Source organism: Pongo pygmaeus, chromosome 8 (genome assembly GCF_028885625.2).
Source record: "Pongo pygmaeus isolate AG05252 chromosome 8, NHGRI_mPonPyg2-v2.0_pri, whole genome shotgun sequence".
Taxonomy (NCBI): Eukaryota; Metazoa; Chordata; class Mammalia; order Primates; family Hominidae; genus Pongo; species Pongo pygmaeus.
The window spans coordinates 20,135,751-20,163,339 of NC_072381.2; the positions used below are offsets into that span (position 1 = coordinate 20,135,751).

General features: G+C 36.5%; 1 protein-coding gene across 1 annotated transcript in view; it reads left to right on the top strand.

Moving 5' to 3' along the window:
• PLXDC2 (plexin domain containing 2) overlaps positions 1 to 27,589 on the top strand; it is a 479,884-nt gene that overhangs the window by 215,212 nt on the left and 237,083 nt on the right. Inside the window, exon 3 of the mRNA XM_054503208.2 lies at positions 18,813 to 18,959. Within this exon, the coding sequence (XP_054359183.1) occupies positions 18,813 to 18,959 (147 nt within the window). The remainder of the gene's footprint in view (positions 1 to 18,812; positions 18,960 to 27,589) is intronic.

A 27,589-nucleotide genomic window follows, 5' to 3' on the forward strand; every position in this document is an offset into this window, starting at 1 on the left:
AACATAAACCTTGCTGTACATGATGTGCAAAGTGGTAAGCTCTACATTGACAGAAGTGAAATTCTTACATTTTGATCACTCTTTAAGGATAAGTTGAAAGACTTTATAGATTTCTAAAGTCTTGGCTTGGGCATGGTCGTGTAGAGTACAGTGTGTTGCAATTTGGAAATTTCAGCTAATTGGTGTTACTTGCTTTTAATTTAGCGGTTCCCAGACTGGTCTGCACGTTAGGATCACACTCTGCATTCCATCTCAAAATCTGATTTAATTGGTCTAGAGCTTGGCCTGAGGTTTGGAATTTTTCAAGGTTTCCAGGTGATTCTAATACACAGACAAATTTGAGAATCACTGCTCTAGTTCAAAGGGATTTGTTAGGTCGTGGCATGTCCCACTTTAAGCATGTATCAAATACTCAGTGAAAGAAAAATAGAAATTCAGGTGTTATTCGAATATGAGAGGGAGGCCTCTCAATTACAACTGATTACTCCTAAGACCTCGCTTCTGTGAGTTGCAAATGTACTATATTTGGGAATCAATGGTGTTATTTTCCCATATTTGTTTTTTAGTATTTAAAATGATATATAGATATACCAGGCTCTGTTTTAAAATGTTAACTGGCATAAGTTACTCTAAACCTTCTGGACTGTCTCAGTTATACTAAGTACTTCAGGGTCGTTTCTGAGTGCTCCTCTCCCTCTCAAATACTGGCAAGTCTTTTAGATTTTTTACAGCCTTTCTCATAACAGCCTCTTTCTCTTTTGCTCTTGTTGGTAACCCAGTTTGAGCTATTATGATTTTTATTCTTGGCCTATTGAAATAGCTTCCAAACCAATGTCTGATTATAATTTGTACCTTCTCTGTTCCACCCTATTTTCTAGATTGTTCCTTCTAAGTCCACATTTAATCCATTGCTTCCAAGGCTCTCATCTTTTACAGAATCAAGTTCAGACTTTCGGGACAGACATTCAAGGCTTTGTGCATTCTAATTTTGGCATATCAAACTGTCCTCAATTCACATTACTCCTGTGTATGAGCTTTTGTTCTGGAGAGTTTCTGTATTACCTCTAGTTGGTTTCTGCCCTTTTTCTTATGATCAGACCAGTGCCTCTGACTAGAGTGACCTTCTCAAATTCTAAATCATTTTCCCAGGGCCAGGTTTAATGCTCTTACTTCTATGAACCTTATTTTTCTTACCTTTAAAACTGAATGAAATTTCCTTTCTTAGAAGTCTTATAGACTGAGTCCTGTCTTTAGTTCGGCAGTTATCTTCTACTGATTTGGAAAGGAGATATTTGAATATCTGTATCATCTTACTAGGCTGCAGACTTCTAGAGAGCAAAGAGTAGATCATAAATACCTACCTGCCCTTCATACCTCCCATATACGTAATCCATGCATCATGAATACTTGTTAACTTAAATGCATGACATGTGAAAGAAATGCTTATAAAAAAACACAGGCCATTTGACGGCGTCTTCTTATATTGGACTGTAGTCTCTTGAATGTTTTCCCGTATATTTCTTTTTCTTGGGGTCTTTCCAGCTAGTTCTTAGGAAAGTGAAAAGCTAATAATATTGATTCCCCTCCTCACCCCTGGGATTTTGCAAGACAGAACCAAAAAAATAAAAAATAAATAAATAAAAAAAGAACAAATACTTCTTGGGCTGCACTGAAATAAAATCTCTTTTAGCTATCTTGTAATTTTATTACAAAGTATAAATGCCAGTTTTATAGATTGGAAAAAGAATATTTCTGCAAAATCAGCAAAACCATATTATGACAATATTTGTCTGAAAGTATCATTGGTAATTTTAAAACAAAACTGCTCAACAGATTGTGCTTTTTCTTCTTGCTTCTTTATTTTTGATAACTCACGAAAGGATTGCAAGCTTTCTTCTTTTGTTCTGCCCTTATTTACCCTCCACATCAACTACCTGACATTAAGTGAGTTGGCAACAAGGTTTTCCCTCTTCTAAGATGTGATCCTAGAAGAATTTATCGTTTGAATTTGGCTTTTAAATTCTTATTTAGAAAGCAGTAGGAAGATTTACACTGCTAAAAGTTCCTCTATGCCAAATGAAGGCACTCTTAGAGATTATTTGAAAAAAAAAATGGATGCTACTTAAAAGTATTATGAAATGATGTCTCAACAAAGTGAAAATGGGTACAGCATCTCTTTGGGGCAGAGTGGCCATACAGTTACACATAGCCAGACAGCTCAACGGCTCAGGAACAAAACAAACAAACAAACAACAACAACAAAAAAAAAACTGGATGGCATTGTATTATACAAATGGCCATGAATTCTTGCAGTTCCTTTTATAAGGAGATAAGATCTTTCTTCTCACCTCTTCAATCCAGGCCGTGCCTTGTGACTTGTTCTGATGAAAACAGTGTGAAGTGACATTGTGTACCTTGTAGGCAATGCCTCAAGAGGCTGTACAGCTTCCGCTCTTACCCCTCTTAAATTCTGTCACTTTATGATGTGAACAAAATCCTCTGAAAAGGAATTTGGAGGAAAGATACTTTATTCCAGTGAACAATTTGCAAACCAAGGAGATGCAGCAGCCTCTGAAAAACAAAGGTACATTCCAGAGAGCAAAGGGAAGGCTCAGGTTTTGTAGCAAAGATTCCTGCCACAGTTCCCAATCAGGTCTGTTTATGTAATAAAGGATCAAAACTTGCTTAGCTCTGATTGGTTTATACAGCTGAGCTCTGACTGGCTGAGAGAGGTGAGCACTGATTAGTTGATTCAGGTGAGCTCTGAAAGTCCCAAAAATAAGAAGGTGTGGGTTTCTGGGGAACTCAGTGTATATGTTTGACCCCTTATCAGCCAATGGCCACTTGGCTCTATTTTAAATTTAGGCCCAGTTACCAGCTTGAGATCTGCCTTGAAGAACTGGCTCTTTCAGATTCATATTTGTTCATTGTGAATAAACCCAATCTAGCCCACTTAGAAATGAGACAGCAAATGGAGATAGAGACCCTAAACCTGTGACCAAGGCTGACTGGGACCAACCAGGCCCAGCTGACATACCACCTGATTGCAGGCCAGCAGTGAACTCAGCTGACACTGTGTGGAACAGAAAGAATTGGGCTTAGTGGTTTATGCCTGTAATCCCAGCACTTTGGGGGGCTGAGGCAGAAGGACTGCTTGAGGCCAGGAGTTCAAGACAAGCCTGGGCAACATAGTGAGGCCCTGTTCCTACAAAAAACTTTAAAAAGATAGCTGAGCATGGTGTCATGTGCCTGTAGTCCCAGCTACTCAGGAGGCTAAAGTAGGCGAGCCTCCTGAGCCCATGAGGTCCAGGCTGCAGTGAGCCACGATTGTGTCACTGCTCTCCAGCCTGGGTGACAGAGCAAGATCCTATTAAAAAAAAAAGTCACAGTGCTGGATTCTTCATAACAGCAAGGGAGAAGTAGCAGCACATTACAAACCAGTCCAATTTATTTATAAATTTGATTCACTATTGAGTTTTTGATTCTTGAAATGTCCATGCTCTATTACAAAAAGTCCCAAGCCACCTCTGTTGGTAGTCTACTGCTAAGTAACAAACAACTCCAAAACTTGATGGCTTAAAACAACTATCTCTTCATTCAGGATTCTTTGGATTGGTGAGGTGCACTGGGCTCCATGCCCAGCCCATCGTGACCTTTTTTCTAGGAGGTGACAAAGCCAAATAAATTAGCCTTGTAAAATATAAAGAAGCGCTAACACAACAACTGTGTGTTGAATATCTATTAGGTATTAGGCAAAGTTCTAATCGCTATAAAACAGAATTGGACACATTACAGGAAGTTGTTTTTATTATTTATTCATTTATTATTTTGAGATGGAGTCTCACTCTGTCACCCATGCTGGAGTGCAGTGGCATAATCTCGGTCCACTACAACCTCCCAGGTTCAAGAGATTCTCCTGCCTCAGCCTCCCGAGTAGCTGGGATTACAGGTGTGTGCTACCACGTCCAGCTAATTTTCTGTATTTTTTGTAGAGACAAGGTTTCACCATGTTGGCCAGGCTGGTCTTGAACTCCTGACCTCAAGTAATCTGCCCGTCTTGGCCTTCCAAAGTGCTGGGATTACAGGTTTAAGCCACCATGCCTGGCCCAGAGACAGATTTTAAAGAAGTTCAGTGGAGGTGAAAGAAGAAAAAAGATCCGATGATAAACAATGTTTTAAAGGAACTTAAAACCATTAAAACAGACTAAGGGAGGATTATTTCAGAGGCATGAAACAGCAGGTGCAATGTATGATGTTGGAGAATATGGACATATTCATGGGACAACAAGAAAACCATTGTGGTTGGTGTGGCATGTGAGATGAGGAAAATGAAGTTGGAGAGATGGTTGTGTCAAGCACAGTGTGTGGTAAGGATACTGGATTTTATTCTAAGTGTGATGGGAAGCCTCATTTGAACAGGGGCATGGTATGATTACATTTCTGATTTAATAGGTTTACTTTTCAAAAGGATTACTCTACTGTGCAGAGAATAGAGTGAGGGGAACTTATAGGAGAAACAGGGAGACCAGTGAGAGAGCTCTTACAGAAAGTCTGATAAGTAGCCTAATAGAAACAATCTGAGCAAGTGTGATTTTTTTTTGAGATCCTAAAAATTTTAATAACTACAAGGTATTGTGGAAGCAGAGAGAACATTGACTCTGGAGTTTGTATGTGTTATATAGAACTGGTTTTATATCCCTGGGATTTATGTAGTGCTAGGGAAGCTACTCCATATGTCTCAGCTTCAGTTTCTTTATTTTTAAAGTGGCATCTAATTCACTGGTTTGTTGGAAGGATTGAATATGTAATACATATTATGTGCCAAGCAGAGGACTTCAGAATATCATAGGTACATAAATGTTAGTTACATTTGTTACCCAGTTTTTGTCAATATGTGATTAATCATTTTCTTAGTTTTAAAATAAAGGATCCACACCGCATGTTCTCACTCTTGGTGAGAGTTAAACAACGAGAACACTTGGACACAGGAAGGGGAACATCACACACTGGGGCCTGTTGTGGGGTGGGGGGAGGGGGAAGGGATAGCATTAGGAGATATACCTAATGTAAATGATGAGTTAATGGGTGCAGCACACCAACATGGCACATGTATACATATGCAACAAACCTGCACGTTGTGCACATGTACCCTAGAACTTAAAGTATAATAAAAAATATATAAAAAAAAATAAAAAAATAAAATAAAATAAAATAAAGGATCCAAAAGAAGAAACAAGCACCAAAATCCCAGTATGATAGATGGCAGGGATTGAGGCAGTGGATTAAAGATGGAGAGAATGTATAACCCTAATTCAATATCCTTGATACTTCTTGAAGCTTGCTGGAAATATTTTTACATAAGGGGATGCTGAAACACGGAAAGAAAGTGACCCATTTCTTCTTCATTTTGGCATTCCAATTATTATAGCATATTTATTCATTTCTAGTTTACCAACTAATATGGCCCCAGTTTATCAATTATGCATTGTATTAGTCTGCTCTCATGCTACTAAATAAAGACATACCCAAAACTGGGTAATTCATAAAGGAAAGAGATTTAGTGGACTCGCAGTTCCACATGGCTGAGGAAGCCTCACGATCATGGCAGAAGGCGAAGGAAGAGCAAAGGAACGTCTTACATGGTGGCAGGCAAGAGAGAGAGCGTGTGTGGGGTAACTCCCCTTTATAAAACCATCAGATCTCATGAGACTTACTCACTATCACAAGAACAGCGTGGGAAATATTCACCCCCATGATTCAATTACCTCCCTGGAGTTCCCTCCCATGACACGTGGGAATTATGGGAGCTACAATTGGAGATTTGGGTAGAGACACAGCCAAACCATATCATGCATATATTTGTAAGTTGTTTTAAAAAATTAATTTGCTTTAAAGCTATGTTTTCTCTTTATTACTGTTCTTTTTCTCTTCACATGTTCATCATTCCTCAAAACAATGCCATAAACTTTGAAGGTGAGACAAACTAAGATAACATGAAATCGATTGTAATTTTGTTTTTGACTCTTAGTACCATGCATCCTGTTTTTTAAAAAAGGTTTTATTGTGCAAGATGTGAAAAAGTTGATTATGAGAATTTTTTATCCAAAAATTAATACGTAAAGAGAGACTCCTTCAAGATTTAGCTATACATTGTTTTACCATTTTGAAATACTATAAGTTTGAAAACAAATACCCAACATGTCACCTCCTCTTTACCTGTCCTTCCTGTTAAGTTTTTAAAATGCAATCCCAGAATTTCAATTACATATATATGATTTCATTTTAGAGGTAGCTGTTAATCCCATTAGACAGAAACATATTTGGATACTAGGTTTACTATTAAAAGTAACAGTATTTTCATAAAATTAGGTTAATTAAATATTTCTCTTTATTCTCTTTAGGGTAATAATTCTCTATGGTAGCATAATATATGCTATTAATGGTCAAATTAATTTATTTGATTGCTACTCTTTCTATGCTTGTTCTGTTTGAGACATATTTTCGTAATTAAAGTGATATGCTTGGAGGCACATATAAAATTCAGTAAAAAGGGAGTTTTCAGAATATCATTTATTTTGTAAAATTGTTTTCCAATATTAGAGGCTACAGAACATTGCTCACTTTGTAAAGTCTGGTTTGAGATCTCTAATGTTTGAGGAGGATTCATGCTTCTATTAATGTTAATAGCATAAGAATGTAGAATGCCTGATTTGTTTTTGTTGCCATGGTTTATAATCGTGTGATACATACAACATTTCTGTCAAGGACAGATTACATATATGACAGTGATTCCGTATTTTTACTGTAACTTTTCTGTTAAGATAAACAAATCCTTACCATTGTGTTACAGCTGCTTACAGATTTCAGTACAATAACCTGCTTTATGGGTGTGTAGCCTAGAACAGTAGACCATACCACATAGCCTAGGTGTGAAGTAGATTATACCATCTAGGTTTGTGTAGGTACACTCCATAATGTTTGTACAATGATGAAATTGCCTAATGACACATTTCTCAGAAACTGGTCATTAAGCAACCCATGACTGTTTGTGTTAACAAAAGTGGTGTCTAATAGCATTTTATAGTTTCCAACATATATTCGCATGTTTATCTCAAGTAGACATAACTCCAGTGTGATGACACTAGTTTTATTCTAACTTCCGTTTTGTAATCTTGAAGATAGAGGCTTGGAAAGTTCTCTTTATTTGCAAGATGACGTGCAGAGGGGTAATGTTGTATTAGATTCTAACTTTATGGCAAACGACATCAAACCTCCTAGAAAAATTCCATTTACAGCTGATTAATCGCTTGTTAATCACTTCCTGAATCTGGGAGGCTAAGATTTTAAAGACATGGAGAAGTTAGAAACAAAGAAAAAGGACTACAGAAAAGTTTCATTCTCTGACATTAAATGAGTAATAGTATTTTAAAAAATCTGACTCATTAAAAGTATATTAGGCAAGATGTGGTGGCTCATGCCTGTAATCGCAGCATTTTGGGAGGTCGAGGCAGGTGGATCACTTGAGGTCGGGAGTTCGAGACCAGCCTGGCTAACATGGTGAAACCCTGTCTCTACTAAAACACAAAAATTAGCTAGGCATGGTGGTGCATGCCTGTAATCCCAGCTACTCCTGAGGCTAAAGCAGGAGAATCATTTGAATCCGGGAGGCGGAGGTGCCGAGATTGCACCACAGCACTCCAGCCTTGGTGACAGAGTGAGACACTGTCTAAAAAAAAAAAAAAAAAAAGTATATGATTACCTTTCACTGGAAATACCAGACTAAACAGTAACCGTTACTTTAGAAATTAGATTATTGGCCAAGTAGTCACAAGTTGGTAGACAGAAACCACCCAGCTTTTCCACTGAAGTTGATTATGTGAAATTCTTAACTGAGTTATAATTTTTATAAGTTGATTCTGAGTAAATTTTTGCATAATTCTTTTAAAATTATAAATAGAAGTCAGTTATCAATTTTTTTGGTAAGAAATAGATCAAGACCGATAACTGTGGATTTTTCCAAAAGCCTCCTTATATTAGAAAGCTTGAATGGCAATTCTGATTAGTACTAGAAAATGACATGAGTTTTTGAAAGTAATATATCTGGCATCTGGGGCTTTTTTACAAATCCAAACTTAATAAAGGAACTGTATGTGCATGCTGTGGACTAACATTGTGCCTCCCACGCACTCCAAATGCACAGGTTGAAGCCCTAGGCTCCATTGTGACTGTATTGGAATCAAGGCCTTTAGGAAGTAATTAAGGTTAAATGAGGCCATAAGGGTGGGGCCCTAATCCCATGAGATTTGTGTTCCTATAAGTTGAGGAGAAGACTCCAGGGAACTCTCTCTCCATCTCCTGAGGGCACAGGGAGAAAGCAGCCCTTTACAAGCCAGGAGGAGAGCCCTCAATGAAAACAGAATCAGCTGGAATCTTGATCTTGGACTTCCAGCCTCCAGAACTGTGAGACATATATTTCTGTTGTTTAAGTCATCCAGTCTATCGTACATTGTTATGGTAGCCTGAACTAAGGCAGTATGTAAACAGTACCCAATTTCCAGCCCTGTTAAATCTAGAACAGAAATTTCCATCTTTTACAAATGGTGATTTTGTTTTAATTATTAGAACATTTTAAGGCCCTCCATACCATAGTTGTTTATTTCCAGTGGATTGGAAAATCGCAGTATCAAGAATTACAGAAATAATCAGTGGCTCTGAAAAATGAACGTGCATTTTACCCACCACAATTATATTGTGCATTTGAAAGATAGTTGTGCACATATATGCAAGATCCATAATTTATTCCGTTTATGTAAATAATGCATAGGGTCTCCAAGATTCTTATATTCCCTGCAACTCATTCGTGAATTTTGCCTCCAGCTTTGGGGCCAATCTACAATTTATCAACAAGGATGATTATGTAACAATGCAATTGATACCAGTGCTAATTGTAACTAGCTACCTGCACTAGGTATTCAAATACATGCTTTTATCTCTCATAGTGAGGACTGCTTAAATCAGGCATATGGTCTTCTGAGCTATACCTGGAGATCACTTTGTGTTTGCCTTTTGGCCAAAAGATCTTAGAAGCTTAGTTAAAAGGCATTCCATGAGAGATCTAGTTCAACTCTGTCTTATACAAACTAAAGCCCGGAACTTACAGTGGCTATTTAGAGTCAGAACCTGTACTTCAACTCAAATCTTCTCTGGGCTACATTATTTTAGTGTTAATTTTATGTATTTTAGTAGAAATCTCATACATATTCTAAACATTTCTTTTATCACATTTTTTGTTGAGTTTGTGAAGCCCTCAGAAATCCCTTGTAAGTTGGCAGTGCACCTAACTCTGCCTCAGATTCTCTTTCTGGCATCTTCTTCTATTTTTTTTATTTTTATTTTTTATTGTACTTTAAGTTCTAGGGTACATGTGCACAACGTGCAGGTTTGTTACATATATATACATGTGCCATGTTGGTGTGCTGCACTCATTAACTCGTGATTTACATTAGGTATATCTCCTAATGCTCTATCTCATCACTCCATGCCTGGGAATAGTCTTTGGGGCTCATTCTTGAAAAGGTTCAAGGTTTGTACCAGGGAGTAGATAAATAAAGGTGTAGCATACCCAAGTAAAAAATACATTCTATTTCATTTAATAAATGAACCAACATAAACACATACTAATATACCTCAAAATGCCTGTAGATCTAGGCAAGCACTTAACTGAGCTGTGTTAATTTTGTTATGAATTTGAAAGATCACAAGGGTATTGTGCTTTCATGGCCATATAGCTCACCCAACTTGGCATAGCAGAGAGGACAATCTCATCTATGAGAGAGATTGTTACTGGGAAAATGGAAACTGGGAATCCTGTCTTTAATGTGTTGTACAGTATTCTGACCTTACAGTAAATTCACGCACATACACACACCCCACTCTACTAATCTAACGTTTTTAGGAGGGTCACTTAACTAAACTCTTCTGAAGGACACGCCTGTAATCCCAGCATGTTGGCTGAGGCGGGCGGATCATGAGGTCAGGAGATTGAGGCTAACATGGTGAAACCCCATCTCTACTAAAAATACAAAAAAAATTAGCCAGAAGTGGTGACACATGCCTGTAGTCCCAGCTACTTGGGAGGCTGAGGCAGAAGAATCACTTGAACCCAGGAGGTGGAGGTTGCAGTGAGCCGAGATCACGCCACTGCATTCCAGCCTGGGCGACAGAGCAAGACTCTGTCTCAAAAAAATAAATAAATAAATAAATAAAAAGAATAAAATCATATCTAGAAAAGTCATAGATAAGATATCGCTGGAGGGATAGACCATGCTGCAAATAGATTAAGTAGGTGAAAATTCTTGGGGAAATGATGAAGCTGTGGGTAAATTACTACAACAACATGGAAAAGATGTGCATAATGAGAGCTGGTGCAATAATCTGATATAGCCAGCAGGAGACAGATGGATTGATTTTAATTCTTCTGACACTCTAACAGTAAATTGAATTGTATACCATGTAATTGTTCTTAGTATCTGAAGAAGGTATTAATGTAGTATTTGATGATGGGTACTGAAGTCTATTCAAAGCTAATACGTGATTGTTCTTATCATGCTGAAATTGTCTGGGCTTGATTTAAGGATGCTGAATACTTTATATTCTGTTCTTAGGCTTTTCGAATGTGTTTAAATAATGTTCGTTTAATATAATTCTTTAGCAACCCGGTGAAAGAAAGCTAAATACTATCATTCACTTTTTGTTGATTAAAAAAATTAATGTGACTTAATTATCTGTCCACACCTTACTCCCTATAGGTCACCTTCTAAGGTAATTGAAAAAGGTGGAGATTCAGGGGTGGGACCTTTATCTCACATTGCTTTCAATGAAGTCTCTTTCCAACCCAGCCAGGAGTCGTTACTCCTTCCACTGGTCAGCTCTTTAAGTCCAAGACCCCTACCTTTTTCTGTATGATTTTACTTCTGGCAAAAGAGGGAATCTATGTGCAGGAAAGGCCACACTGAAATGAACTGACTGGATAATTGACCTCACTAAAGTAACAGCTTGTTAGGGACCAAGCCAGTGAGAACTAGAGATCAGTTCGCCTGTCTGCAAGTTTAATGTCTTCAACCACACGATATCTTCCTCCTCCCCTCGGTTCCCTCCTATGTGAGAATGTAGCTGTGTGCCCAGTTTACTGTCCATATAAATGAGAGAAAAAAGGAGATGATTTGGTGATGTTTCTATAAAACGCTTACAACAAAAAATCACTTTATAAAGATTTGAACTCCAATCTCTAATTCAAAATTTAGTGGAAATGTATATTTTACTGCATTTCTCTTAATGCTGATTTTATTTATGGCAATTAGTAAAAAACATTGCACTCTACAGCAGTTAAGTTATGGAAGCTGGTATTCGAAAGAAAAGGTAATGGAAATTTATATATCAGCTGTTTCGCAGAGCAATTTTAGGTTATTGACCTTGAATCTCCATATTGAATATCTGATCTATAGTACGTTAAAGGATCCTTTTTTGAGAACTTTTCAAAGTACTTATGATAGAAATTCTATAGAACTATTTACTGTGTATAGCATATGGCCTTGTGTCGCTTGATAAATGTTGGCAGTTTGATTCCAAAAATCAACAATTAATACCCTTGAGCATCTTCACATATTTTGTAAAGCTTTATATAGAGAAAAAGAAAAAAGTGGTTTGCATATAATGTATTTATTATAAAAAATTCAAATAATACAGATGAGAGGGAGGAGAATCCTAAATTCTGTCATCTAGAATTAACCAGTCAATATAAGGTAAATACCTTCCACCCATATCTTTAGACAAATTATCAGAGGAGAGAGAAATAGGTGAGTAGAAATATACACATTCATATTTGAACAGATGTAACTTTGTAAAACTGAGATTGTAGCGTAAGTGCTGAGAAATAAAAATAAAATTCTAAGCTTCCAACCAGCTGAATCGACCTTTCTTGGCCAAGAGGACCTCAGAGAAACCTTAACAGCTGAGTTCCCGGCCGTGGTGGGATGGGAGGTCAGTCATGCCTCAGTGCGCCCCTTCCTCATTAACCTTTAACCAGAATTCTTTCTAAGGAGTAAGCAGAAATCAGCTCTGGAAAACAAGAAACAGATGATTCATTCCTTCGTCACCCTTAGCCAATCATCTGAGGCAGCAACTGGATTCCCCCTCCCACTTTGCTGTTTCCACATTACCACTGGCCAGTTTCCCAATGCACCCCTTCCTGAAACTAGACTGCCATGTCTGGACAGGTTTTCGCTGACTCAAGGAGGATGCCCAGTGAGAGTTTTGGTGTCCTTGGCTTTACCTTTTGATGTTGGAGGGCCCAAAACTCCGCCCTTGGATCATGCTAACACCATTTTTTGTACATGTGACCCTTGAAGAGGCACAAAGCTTAATTGCACTTGTACATGTTTTTCCTTTCATAAATACTCATGACTCCTCCTGTAGCTTATTGAATATGTATACTCAGCTATCCTAATTAACATAAATCCCCGTCTCGCTCTCAACTTTTGCTGGAGGATACCCTTCCCATTGCAGGGTGGCCAGACTGTGGCTTGCAGGAGCTGTCTTGCAGAATGATTGGTAGCTCTCAGCTGGTTTGTGAGTAGACTACATGAAATGCAATGTGAGATAAAGATCCTATCCCCTCCCTCATCTTTCCCAAGTTTATTAGAATTTAGAAAGGAGAAATAAAGCTTTCTTTCCAAATTTATGAACCTCATGATTCTTCTGTTGACACTACTATGTTTGAGAAAAATAATGGGCTTTCAGTGCCAGGTATACAACCTGAAGGCCACTAGTTTCAGACTTTTACCTTAAAAGGTTACCTAAAACATTACAATTTTGAGTTTACTATTTTTAAAACTATATTTTTATACTTTCAGATTTATCTGTCAATTGCCTGCTATGAAACATTAGATAGTTATTTTTATATTTTCATGGTTGATAGTAATAGCATTCTGATTTACAACTGTAATAATGAAATTGTCCTTTTTCCCTTTACATAATTTTCATGGAGACAGTGCTCACCGTCAGAAGATTTGCTATAGTTTCTCTCTTCCCATAGATAACCACATGCTGAATACAGCTAATAGTTACGGAATTTTTATTAGAGGTACATTGATTCACCCGTTGGTTGATTCAGTGTATAGTTAGGCATTACATTTTTAAGAAGTTCTTGTTGGTGGCATATTCTCTGTATATTTGTATGTGTTAGAAATATGTTTGTTGCCTATATAGTTAAATTACAACTTGACTGAACAAAAAAATTCTTGAGTCACAACTTTATTCTCTGAGATTGTATAACCATTGTTTTTATCAGATATTATGGAGAGGTCCCAGGTACCAGCTTATTGAATTTTTTTCCTCCATATAGGTAACTCAATTTATCTTTCTAGATGCCTATAAGACTTCCTTGTTTAATCTATTGAAAACGTCGTTAGGAAATTTTGCAGTCCTCAAAATTCTATGGCAGATTTTCTTGAGACATGATTTGCAAATTCAAGTATTAACCTCAGAAAATATTTTTCTAATATATCTTTAATTTTTTTCTACAACAACTACATATGCACCTGATCTCCTTTTTTTTCCCCTGCAACTTATGTGATGACTCTTGTCAGCTCAAGATGCCATAAGAAAATATGATAGGCTAGGTGGCTTAAAGAACAGAAATATTTTTTCTCACAGTTCTAGCAGCCAAAGGTCTCAAATCAAGGTGCCAGCTGTTTGAGTCCTTAGTGAGGGCTCCCTTTCTGGCTTATAGACAGCCTCCTTCTGTATCCCCACATGAGAGAAAAAGAGAATTAAAAAGAGAGGGAAGGAGAGAAAATGAATCTCAAATCTCTTCCTACAAGGACACTAATCCTATAGAATAAGGACCCACTCTTCTGACATTATTTAATGTTAATTACCTTCCTAAAGACTCTATCTCCAAATACAGGCAAACTGGGCATTGGGGCTTCCACTTAGGAATTTTAGCAACACCAACATTCAATCCATAACATTGGTCCTAGACATTTATTTCATTGTTCTTTTCCATTTCATGTTGTGTGTACCTTAGGGCTATTTCCTGTGTCCTGACTGGTAATTTAGTCATGCTTATTCTGGCTAGTAGTGGGTTCATCTCTGTAATTCTTTACCTGACTACTGCCGGTTCACTCTTTCTCTCCTCTTGTTATTTCATCATGTCCTTTTCATTTCTTATATCAGCATGTTTTTTTCTTAGAGCACAGGGAAGTCTTTTATTAACTCTATTTCTGAGGAGTATAATATTCACAAGTAGTATTTTAAAATAGATTTACCTTTTAATGAACTGTGTAGCCCTTGTGAAATCACTCTTATAAGGATGCAATATATTTGTTAAGACTTGGCAAGAACCATTCAAATAATAATCATTCTTTATTAATTAAGGAATGATCTTCAAGAGGTGGCCAATTGATTCAATATTAAATAATCTTACTAAGAATTTTGATTATGTTTTAAGTATCCATGTACATCAAATGACTACTACACTGATAGTCATACAATATGTATTTGATCTTTTTTGTTTGTTTGTTTTAAGTTCTAAATGAAATGAAACTGGAGTTCAAATATCATTACTGCATGAGGCAATGTGAGGCATTCATAAACATTACCCATCATAAAGTCAACACCTATGCTAGAAAAGAAGGCAGCATTTGGGTTAGGAATGATGTAGATTGATTGCTGCAGAATGGCTAAGCTGTAGTTATGATAACTTTTCCTCCGTATTTTTTGGTGTGGGTCTTCTGTTTGTCTACAGCTGCACATTTCATGTGTTTTCGAGAAACATGGATTTATGCGATTTAATACCACACACTGTGCCACCTACTTTCTCTAACAGTTGGTTTCCTAAATGAATTGCCAACTAGGCATATCACAGTAGTGTTTTGTTTTATTTTCTATGGTGTTAGAAATAGTTTGCTTTTGAACAGAAAATGAAAATCTTTGTACTGAAAGTGGCTTTTGACAACTCTTTAAGTGCCATTACTCCTAAAAAAGGATAAGACGTGTTTTGAATAATTTACTAGTGCTAAAATGTCACATTTTTGAGAAATCTATTTTATGGTTTTTCTAAATATCTGAACCAAACACCTCTCTGGAATTTAATAACGTGTGTCTCTGAATTCCTAAGTAAAAAATAAATTGTCTTCCTTTTTGAATACAAGTTGCCATAACAACTTGGCAAGCGTGGGCTATAGAAGTCAAATACCAAGCTCTAGTATTTCAAGGATGTGATATTGTTTTGGGCAGGTCTGATTTAAGAAAAACTGAAGGTGTATTTTTCACATAGTATGTCAGTGGTACACTTCGTAATTAGACTAAATCGTGTATATTTTTGCAGGTAATTCATTATTTAAGAGCAATGATGTTCTTTATGATAACTTCAAGACTCTTTCTTAACTAATCACAGAAATCCAGAGATTAAGGAAAATGCCAAGGTTATTTTATAAATGCTGATTTCAAAAATTATACTGAACTCAATTCTGAAATTTTGACATTTTAAAGAAAATATCTATTTTGTAATATTCCCTATTTATAGGGAAATTTTGCAGCATCATACAATCTGTTATGTAATTCACCTAAAGATTACATCTTTAACCTCAACGTTACTGAAATCTTTGTAATAATACTGTCAATAGGGAAAAAATTTAAATTTTGGTTTAAACACATTGAACATTTTCTTCCAAACCACCTTTTATACCATTCACTGAAAAATTAAATGGATTATTATTTTACATAATTTAATTTTTAATTTTTAAAAATTTTCAGTGAATAATATAAAGGGGTGGCTTTGAAGAAAATATTCAATGAAATGAATTCTAGGTGGCCATGTTCAAAGTCGCTTAAGTTTGGTTGCAAGTAAAAAGACCTGTTTTTTCAGTTAGGATTCTTTTGGTTGACCATAACCTAATTCAAGGTGATTTAACAATAGAAAAAGACTCAAGGTTTCATGGAAGTGAACAAGTCCAGTAGTAGGTCACATCTAGATAGACTTGCTCAGGGATCTGGCTTTTTCCCTTCCTTCCTTCCTTCCTTCCTTCCTCCCTCCCTCCCTCCCCCTTCCTTCCTTCCTTCCTTCCTTCCTTCCTTCCTTCTTTCCTTCTTTCCTTCTTTCTTTCTTTCTTTCTCTTCCTTCCTTCCTTTCTTTCTTTCTTTCTTTCTTTCTTTCTTTCCTTCTTTCTTTCTTTCTTTCTTTCTTTCTTTCTTTCTTTCTTTCTTTCTTTCTTTTCTTTTCTTTTCTTTTCTTTCTTTTCTGTTCTTTCTTTCATACAGTCTTGCTCTGTTGTCCAGGCTGGAGTATAACAGCACAATCTCGGCTCACTGCAAACTCCGCCTCCCAAGTTCAAGTGGTTCTCCTGCCTCAGCCTCTGAGTAGCTGGGATTACAGGCATCTGCCACCATGCCTGGCTATTTTTTGTATTTATAGCAGAGATGGGGTTTCACCATTTTGGCTAGGCTGTTCTCGAACACCTGACCTCAGGTAATCCACCTGCCTCGGCCTCCCAAATTGTTGTGATTACAGGCTTGAGCCACCGCGTTCAGCCTGCAATTCTTTCTTTAGCTATGTGTTTGCCTTATCTTCAGACAGAATTTCCTCATGGTAGCAAAATGGAGCCAGTGGTTCCAGGTCTCACACCCACACATCTCAGCAATCAGAACAAAGGAAATGATCTGTTCTCTACCTAAATTCCTGAATGTCTCACTAATTGCTCCTTCTTAGTTTATCTGCTCACGCATGCCACCAACCTGTGACCAGGGTAATAACATGAGCAAAATGGCTTGTGCCCCATGTCAAGGAAGGTTCCCACCTCCCAGTCTTCTGGTGGTGAAGCCCAATATACACAGATGAGTAGAATACATACCGCAGACACATTCACAGTGTGTTTTACCCTCAGACAACCCAAACTGTCAGTGTCATTATGAGGTTCTGAAACAGAGGGAGGGTTGGAAACCCACTGAAGTTTCAGAGCTTTTGGGGGCTGCATGATCTTCCTTCTTCTTTCTTTACATCTACTTTGTTCTTCTTTCTCTGCAGACCTTTCTTTTCTTTCACCAAGGTATACATATAATTTGTGTTCCATACCCAGAGTTTAATGGCAGATATACCTAGGGTTTTTTGTTTGTTTTGTTTTGTTTTGTTTTTCTGTCTCCCAGGCTAGAGTGCAGTAGTACGATCTTGGCTCACTGCAACCTCTGCCTCTAGAGTTAAGCAATTCTCCTACCTCAGCCTCTCAAGTAGCTGGGATTACAAGCACCCACCACTACACCCAGCTAATTTTTGTATTTTTAGTAGAGAGGGTGTTTTGCCATGTTAGCCAGGCTGATCTCAAATTCCTAACCTCAGGTGATCCACCCACCTTGGCTTCCCAAAGTGCTGGGATTACAGGCATGAGCCACTGTGCCAGGGTCTTTATTACATAAAAAAACTTACTGTTAACATTTAATCACTATTCTCAACATTTACACTTGGATCATAGTCTCTCTTTTAGTCATGAGGCAAAATCTATTTAGAATACTACATAGAAAATTCTTTTCCTTTTTGTAATCAGTTACATATATATCTCGATTGATGATTTGTTAAAAAAATACATGGGATTCATCTTTTGACTGGATTTCAAGAATAATTTTATTATATTTAATTATCACTTAGATGATAAATGAATTACACAAAATTCACATCCCAAACCTTATTATTCAAATCATAGACCTATTTATTCAACATTTTTTCTTACATTTACCTGAATGTTTTAAAATATTTTTTGTCTACTAACTCCTCAAATTGATTTCATGGTTATAAAACATTGCAATCAGAATTAGCCAATAATTATATAATTTTTCTGGATATTTCTCATCAAAATTGCCTCTTAAAACATTTACATCTCCTCACTGAGTGAGGAACATGAAGAATAAAGGCTTTGTGACAGGCGCTATGGTAACACCAACAATGAGAATTCAAATAAAAGTAGAATGTAGTAACTCAAATTAAAGGAAAAAATATATTGCCTCCATTTCTAGGACCATTAGCTGAAAGCAGGCCCTGATATAACCTTATTTTTAAAGAAGAGAAGTTTGAATTTGTTACTACTAATCATACTTATACCTTAGGTTTTTAGTAAAAAGTTCAAAAGAGACATTTTTGTTCAAAAGGACCTTTTTGTTCTGGTGACAGATTAGATCTTTGTACCCAGTATGTATTTCCTTCTAAGTCTTGTATATTTAACAGTTTCCTCTAAAGAAGACTACTAATTTTACACACACACACACGTAAAATACAAAACTTAGAAGGAAATATATATTGAAATTGTTAAATATGAAAAACATTTAATCACTATTCTCCACATTTACATTTGGATCATAGTCTTTTAGTCACAAGGCAAAATCTATTTACAATACTACATAGAATATTCTTTTCCTTTTTGTAATCAATTACATATATATCTCGATTGATGATTTGTGAAAAAATACATGGGATTCATGGTTTAACTGGATTTCAGGAATCATTTTATTTTATCTGATTAGCACTTAGATAATAAATGAACTAGACAAAATTCACATTCTAAATTTTATTATTCAAACCATAGAGGTATTTGTTTAACATTTTTTCTTACGGTTCATGTGTGTGTGCACATTTATTTATTTAATCCAAATTCACTTAGAGTTTAGTTAAATCAGTTGGCACTTTTAAAGACTATTAATACTCTTGAGTTCAATAGGATTTTTTTAAAAGAATTGTTCTTGATATACATTATTATGTATTATTGCAGGAGGATACAGACCACAATTATTATATATCTCGAATATATGGTCCATCTGATTCTGCCAGCCGGGACTTGTGGGTGAACATAGATCAAATGGAAAAAGATAAAGTGAAGATTCATGGAATATTGTCCAATACTCATCGGCAAGCTGCAGTAAGTGTTTTGACATTCAGGATTCATTTTTCCTACTGTGAAAAAAATAGTTGCTTTAATTGGCCTATAGCCATTTCTTTTATAAGTTTGATAATTAAATATTAGAATAGCCTTATCTGTGGTAATCACTTTTCAAGTGTATTCAGTTCTGTAATTGTAATTTAGATTAATTATTGCATATAAGATATTAAAGAAAATGAAGTAGAATTGTTTTGATAAACTGCCATTAATTGAGCCAATTTTCTTAGTATATCTGATGAACGTATATTGGATTCAAAATTGAGCTTTATCTTGGATTATTTTTAGTTTTCTTATAATCCATGAGTGTATAGAACATTTTTAAAAATTACTTGAATTTGGTATCTTCCCATTTACATGGGTTTATTGCTGTTGGTCTTGGATTTAACCAAAGATTTAACCGAAGTCATTTATGACTTAGATAACACATATAGACCAAATTATGGTCTTAAATGAAGACGTTTAATATAAAGAAAAATAATAAAATATAAAAAGCATCAGACTGATATTTTAGGCCTGGGCTCATTATTTCCTAAGTGTGTCTCCTGAAATAAATAATTTAACTATTCTGAGGTGCTTTCTGCATGTGTAAACTGGAGATGAGAAGGAATATTAATACCAGCCTCCCTTTCCTTACATGGTCATGAATAGCCTATTCAAGGGCCAGCCTGAATGCTCAAATGCATTAGCTTTTTCAATCTTCACAACAGTCTTGTGATTTAAATATTATTACATCACACATTGCAGATAAGAGAACGGAGGAGTCTTGGAAAATTCAGATAACCTGCCCAAGGTCTCCACTAGAAAGTGGTAAACTGGGGTGTTAACCTAGCTAGCAAAGCTGATGCTCAAATTGTGTGTGTAAAATTTATCGCACTTGGTTCTCAGAATGTTCTTTGATCGTCATTTTATGATAAATGCCAGATTTCACATTTTAAAGGGTATTTGGTTTTGCTGGCCTGGGTAACAGTGGTGATAGCGTCATCGATGAAGCAATGAGATGTTCAGTTTAGTATGACCTGAAGTGAAAAGAAAACAACTTTAACGTTTCAAGTGCTTTTGTCATTATTGATATAAAGACAGGACTAAGGATGTGGAGAAATAGGAACACTTTTACACTGTTGGTGGGACTGTAAACTAGTTCAACCCTTGTGGAAGTCAGTGTGGTGATTCCTCAGGGATCTAGAACTAGAAATACCATTTGACCCAGCCATCCCGTTACTGGGTATATACCCAAAGGACTATAAATCATGCTGCTATAAAGACACATGCACACGTTATGTTTATTGCAGCATTATTCACAATAGCAAAGACTTGGAACCAACCCAAATGTCCAAAAATGATAGACTGGATTAAGAAAATGTGGCACATATACACCATGGAATACTATGCAGCCATAAAAAAGGATGAGTTCATGTCCTTTGTAGGGACATAGATGAAATTGGAAATCATCATTCTCAGTAAACTCTCGCAAGGACAAAAAACCAAACACCACATGTTCTCACTCACAGGTGGGAATTGAACAATGAGAACACATGGACACAGGAAGGGGAACATCACACTCTGGGAACTATTGTGGGGTGGGGGAAGGTGGGAGGGATAGCACTGGGAGATATACCTAATGCTAGATGATGAATTAGTGGGTGCAGCGCACCAGCATGGCACATGTATACATATGTAACTAACCTGCACATTGTGCACATGTACCCTAAAACCTAAAGTATAATAATAATAAAATAAATAAATAAATAAATAAAATAAAGACAGGACTAATAGAGTCAATGGCTGAAGTTATTTAGAGAGGCATTGATTTGATAAATGTTAAATATCAAAAATTTTGGCAGTGGTCTTCCTTGTTTATATGTAGATGTTCCTGTTATCAGGAGATCAATTGCTAAAAGCTAAAGGGAAATTAAGAATAGTATACCATGATGATTCATTGAATTGTCAGTGTAGAGCACATGTGTTCTGAGTCTGAGAAGCAAATGAAGTAGCTGCCTTTCCTTGCTAAATTCCATCATCCACCCCCACCCCAGTTTTTTCTATATTCAGGCAACCCCAGGTAGGCAAGATGACAGATTTAGAAATAATTCATGGTGGAATTTCCAACAGATTTTCAAAAGAAGAGAAAATGATAAAGATTAGATTTTAACAATGTCTTTCTGGGATCTATTGCATTTGACAACCTTCCTACTATGGCATTTGTAGTGTTTAATAGCATAAAATATACTTTGTGGAATTTTGAATGTTGGTGTATGCACATGGAGATTCTGTGACGTGGCCTAGTCCTAGTGTCAGCCACTATGGGTGACATCTGTAGGCAGAGAAAGGAGTTCCTCAGTTAAAGTATTAGCTGATTTCTTCTTTTATACAAATATGGCTACCATCTGTCTCCTCTGTACTGTCCCCCAAGGTAAGACAGTTTGTGTCCTGCCTCTCCTTAAAGAAGCCTGTTCTCTTTGCAATAGGTTGTATTTGGTTGCCTGTGACAGCTCCCTGATTATCTCATGAAAAATGATAACACTGTAGACAGTCCATTTTTTTTCTTATTGTTAGTGTGGCAGTGACATTGTTTGTTGCTTTTAACACTTGAGGTCGCCTCAAACATAAATGGAAGGACTTGAACTTCTGGTTGTAACTTACCTGGTGCTCTTTATGTTGATTGTTAAATATATACAATCGTTAGAGGCTTTTATTTTAGATACTCTGCCATTGTCATAGCTTGGGTTCTTGGTTATCCATGAGTATTTAAGCCATTAACAAACATTTCTTCAGAGTTAGAAATTGGTAGAAAAAGCTATCAACAAAATTAAACACCCTTCATGTTAAAACCACTCAAGAAACTAGGCGTGGAAGGAACATACCTCAAAGTAATAAGAGCCATCTATGACAAACCCACAGCTAACATTATACTGAATGGGCAAAAGCTGAAACATTCCCCTTGAAAACTGGCACAACACAAGGATGCCCTCTCTCATCATTCTTATTCAACATAGTATGGGAAGTCCTAGCCAGAGCAATCAAGCAAGACAAAGAAATAAAGAGCATCCAAATAGGTAGAGAGGAAGTAAAACTATCCCTGTTTTCAGATGACATGATTCTATATCTAGAGAACCCCATAGTCTAGGCCCAAAAACTCCTTTAGCTGATAAACAACTTCAGCAAGTTTCAGGATACAAAATCAATGTTCAGAAATCACAGGCATTCCTATACACCACCAACAGCCACACCAAGAGTCAAATCGGGAAGGCAATCTCATTCACAATTGCCACAAAAACAGTAAAATACCTAGTAATACAGCTAACCAGGGAAGTGAAAAATCTCTACAATGAGAATTACACAACACTGCTCAAAGAAATCAGAGAAGACACAAATGGAAAAAAACATCTCATGCTCATGGATAGGAAGAATGAATATCATTAAAATGGCCATACTGCCCAAAGCAATTTACAGATTCAATGCTATTCCTATCAAACTACCAATGACATTCTTTGTAGAAGTAGAAAAATTTATTTAAAATTCATATGGAACCAAAAAAGAGCCCAAATAGCCAAGGCAATTCTAAACAAAAGGAACAAAGCTGGAAGCATCACACTGCCCAACTTCAAATAATACTGCAGGATTGAAGTAACCAAAACAGCATGTTACTGGTACAAAAACAGTCACACAGACCAATGGAACAGAATAGAGAGCCCAGAAATAAAGCCACATACCTATGACCATCTGACCTTCAACAAACCTGACAAAAACAAGCAATGGAGAAAAGACTCCTTATTCCATAAATGGTGCTAGGAAAACTGGCTAGCCATATACAGCAGATTGAAGCTGGATCCCTTCCTTACACCATATACAAAAAATCAATTCGAGATGGATTAAAGACTTAGATGTAAAACCCAAAACTATACAAACCCTGGAAGACAACCTAGGCAATACCATTCTGGACATAGTATCAGGCAAAGATTTTACGACAAAGACACCAAATGCAATCACAATGAAAGCAGAAATCAACAAGTGGGATCTAATTAAACTAAAGAGCTTCTGCACAGCAAAAGAAACTATCAACAGAGTAAAGAGACAACCTACAGAATGGGAGAAAATATTTGCAAGCTATGCATCTGACAAAGGTCTAATAATATCCAGCCTCTATATGGAACTTAAACAAATTTACAAGAAAAAAAACCCATTAAAGAGTGGGCAAAGACATGAAAAGACAATTTTCAAAAGAAGACATACATGCAGCCAATAAGCATATGAAAAAAAGCTCAATATCACTGATGGTTACAGAAATGCAAAACAAAACCCCAGTGAGATATCATTTCACACCTATTAGAATGGCTGTTATTAAAAAGTAAAAAAAAGAAAACAGATGCCGGTGAGGTTGCAGATTAAAGGGAACACTTATACACTGTTGATGATGGTGTAAATTAGTTCAACCATTGTGGAAAGAAGTATGGCGGTTCCTCAAAGACCTAAAGACAGAAATACCATTCAACTCAGCAATCCTATTACTGGGTATATAGCCAGAAGAATATAAATCATTCTACCATAAAGACACACACGTGAATGTTTATTGCAGCACTATTCACAAAAGCAAAGACATGGAATCAACCTAAATGCCCATCAATGACAGATTGGATAAAGAAAATGTGGTACATATACACTATGGAATACTATGCAGCCATATAAAAAGAACAAGATCATATCTTTTGTGGGAACATGGATGGAACTGGAGGCCATTATCCTTAGCAAACTAACACAGGAACAGGAACCAAATACACCACGTTCTCACTTATAAGTGGAGCTAAATTATGAGAAGTTATGAACACAAAGTAGGGAAAAACAGACACTGGAGTCTACTTAAGGGTGGAGGTGGGAGGAGGGAGAGGAGCAGAAAAGGTAACTATTGGTTGCTAGACTTAATATTTGGGTGATGAAAGAATCCATACAACAAATTCCTATAACATGAGTTCACCTGTGTAACAAACTTTCACACGTACTGCTGACCCTAAAATAAAGGTTATATATATATATATATATGTGCTATTATGGTTATATTGTATCTCAAGACGCAATATACACTTGGGGTTGGATTCATTGTTAATGACAGTGGAGGTATAAACCCTATTTTTAATACTCTTTCTCTTAATTTTGAATATGTTTGGCCTCTGTCTTGTCAGATCTGATTCCATCATTATAGTTTTTACTTCATATGTTTCATGCAAGGCTGACTCAGCACAGAGCTTTGCTAGCCACAGTCTTTTGCTCTCTTGTGCTTTTATTTATTAGTATAAAAAACAAATCTCTTATTTGGTAGGTCTAGGATGGGCCAGAAAATTTGCATTTCTGACAAATTCCAAGGTCATGCTCATGCCACTAATCCAGGGACCATGCTTGGACTCTATAGCAGGGTTTAGCAACCTGTTTCTCAAGAGGGCCAGATAATATTTTAGTTGTTACAGGCCTTATGGTCTCTGTCACAACTACTCAACTCTACTGTTATAGCTCAATAGCCATAGACAATATGTAAATGAACAGACATGGTTGTGTTCCAGTAAAACTTTATTTATGGAAATAAAGAAGACATTGGGGTCCTGTATCTACTTTGTTATCACTCTCAACAGAACACACACACACACACCGCACACATGATCACACATACAATTAAAACACACTGACACACACTTCCATTTATAACAACAAGATTGGTAATATTAACTAGTTTCCATTTGAAAAAAAAATGCTACGTGAACTCCTTCATTTAAATAAGCTTTACAGCCTAGATCTTATAAATTTATTCGCTAGAATATTTTTTAAATTCCCTACATTCTTTTTTCATAAATGCGATTACTAAATATTAGCCTGAGCTTTCCAAATTGTATAGAGTAATCCATATTTTAGTATTTCCTCAACTGGCCTTTCTACCTTTCCAATCCTGTCTGGTTCTCTCTTTCATTTCCATTGTGCCTTTCTGAGAATAAAATCAAGCAGTTACAAAAGATTACAAAATTTTAATATTAATGTAATATTATGACCAGGGGGCTGAGTAATGCCCACATACACGTCCACATGCAACACACAAACACATACTTCATGTTACTGAGGTGGTTAAGCACAAGGGAAAATGGAAAATGGCAAACACGAATCCACCTTATTAATTAGCTTTGCTCCCGTTCTCCTTGACATAAAAAGCTCTCTGGTAATTTGGCTGGAAACAGGATTTAAATTTAAGCTCCAAGGGGAAGAAGGGAGTTTCTCGAATCTTATCACTAGTTCATGTAATTTGCATGCCCAAGAATATATATTCTGTCAACAAATTATGCAAAAAAAAAAAAAAAAAAGAAAGAAAGAAAGAAAAAAAGAAAAGAAAGATTTAGCTAGGGATAGTCCCAGGGCCAGAGGGCTAACGATTTAGCCCTGAGTAACCAAGAGGTAGAGTGAGAAGGCAAGAATGTTGACCCTCCCAGAAGAAGCAACTTCCCACACACTTCCTTCCTTCTTGAAATGGAAGAAAGGAGGGTACAAGAGATGTTTTACCTAGGAACATTATTTTTTAAAAGAAATATTTCCCCCTTTACCATCACTGCATATAAATGTGGTCCAAACACTATTTTGGAATCTTAGATAATATTCTTGAAAGAGGAGGAGGGTGGAAATAAAGTAAGTTTTTCCTTTTCTCCCATCCACAATAATATCTTCTAATTTCAGAGCAGAATAAAACTTAGAAATCATTTAATTCACATATTTGACATGCCCAAATACATTGGTATCTCTTTCCTTTTATCATCTCAACCATAATCATTAGTATTTATATGACATATGTGTATACTGGAATTTGATTACATGTGCTTTCAAATCTCTCCATTGTCATTTTTGTTTAAATAACATTTCTTAAATCATTGCAAAATAAGCAGATGCTAAAACCTAAGTTTTGCAGTTGACAAATTAAGGCAAAGACCATGTCTTTCTAGATAAAGCAAAGTGAAGAAGTGGTATGAGTTCCTACCATATGGTAATCAATGAGGCAGGCACTTTATATTAAAATTCTCAGTTATCTGGGTATTTTTTCCTTCATTCAGAGCCACACAGTTTTCAGGTTGCAAATCTAAAAGCTTCTGACTATAAACCTAGAAACCAGCTTGGACTTGTTATTTTCCCTCTTGGTAGACATTTCAAATTCCACATTTTTGTGATTTTCCTCTATATTTCTACATCCATATTATTTAATTTATTTCTGGACACAGAGTTTGATTCAACTGCCAGACATATTAGAATTATTTTGTCTTCTGAAATGACAGTTGATGACATTCTGATTCACAACTCCTACAGATATATCTCTGTCCTGGTGGAAGCAGTCCAGTGTTTGAAGTTAGGAGACCTTAGCTCCAACACTTATTTTTGTGGATTCTGGCCTCTTTGCACCTCAATTTTGTAACCTGGAAGAAAGGGGGTAAAAATGCCTGCCTTTACTGCCTCATAGTGTGGTGTGGAGAATAAAAATGAAATAGTTATAAAAGAACACTGAAAACTTCAACAAAACCATACAGTTCCTGAGTATTATTGTTTGAGAGTTCTAATTCTTTACAACAAAAAAATAATAACCCCTGTCAAAGAAAGTAGTTAAAGCATTAAACCCAGATTGTATTTAGGGCTATTGCAATGAGGGAAAGAACCTTGATGTAGAACTGGGCTCAGTTCTGAATGTAGCATGAGCAAGATGGAAAATTTGGCCAAGAGCAGAGTGGGCGTCAGTGGAGGGCGTCAGATGTGAGAAGTAAGTGGTGATTGTGCCTAAACTGAGTTGTTAGGATTTTTACTGAGGGAGGGTCAGGGTGATTAGATAGCAAGGGTGGGGGATGAGGGTTTGATCGGTATTGAGAATGGTCAGATATCAAGGGTGGGGAGTCTTGCTAAACTGACTTAGCATCTTGTCATTCCCGGGTAAGTTAATACCTGAGTCTCTCTAAGAGTCTCTCTCAGATAGATAAATTTGTAGATGCGTAAATATGGATGGATGGATGGATGGATGGATGGATGGATGGATGGACAGATGGATGGATGGATGATGGATGGAAGAACGGATAGAGATATAGGTATAGGATAGATGGATGGGTAGATGGAAAGATAGCTAGGTAGACAGATATATTAATAGATGGATGTGAGTTCATGTCCTTTGTAGGGACATGGATGAAGCTGGAAACCATTCTCAGCAAACTATTGCAAGGACAAAAAACCAAACACCGCATGTTCTCACTCATAGGTGGGAAGTGAACAATGAGAACACATGGACACAGGAAGGGGAACATCACACACCGGGGCCTGTTGTGGGGTTGGGGGAGGGAAGAGGGATAGCATTAGGAGATATACCTAATGTTAAATGACGAGTTGATGGGTGCAGCACACCAACATGGCACATGTATACACATGTAACTAAACTTCACGTTGTGCACATGTACCCTAAAACTTAAAGTATAATTAAAAAAAAGATAGATGGATGGATAGATAGGTAAAGATGACTGATAGATCTATATATTTCTATTTATATCTTTCTATGTATATATTTTTGCCAAACAATTGCCAATATACTGTTTGCCAGACATAAACATACTCTGGCT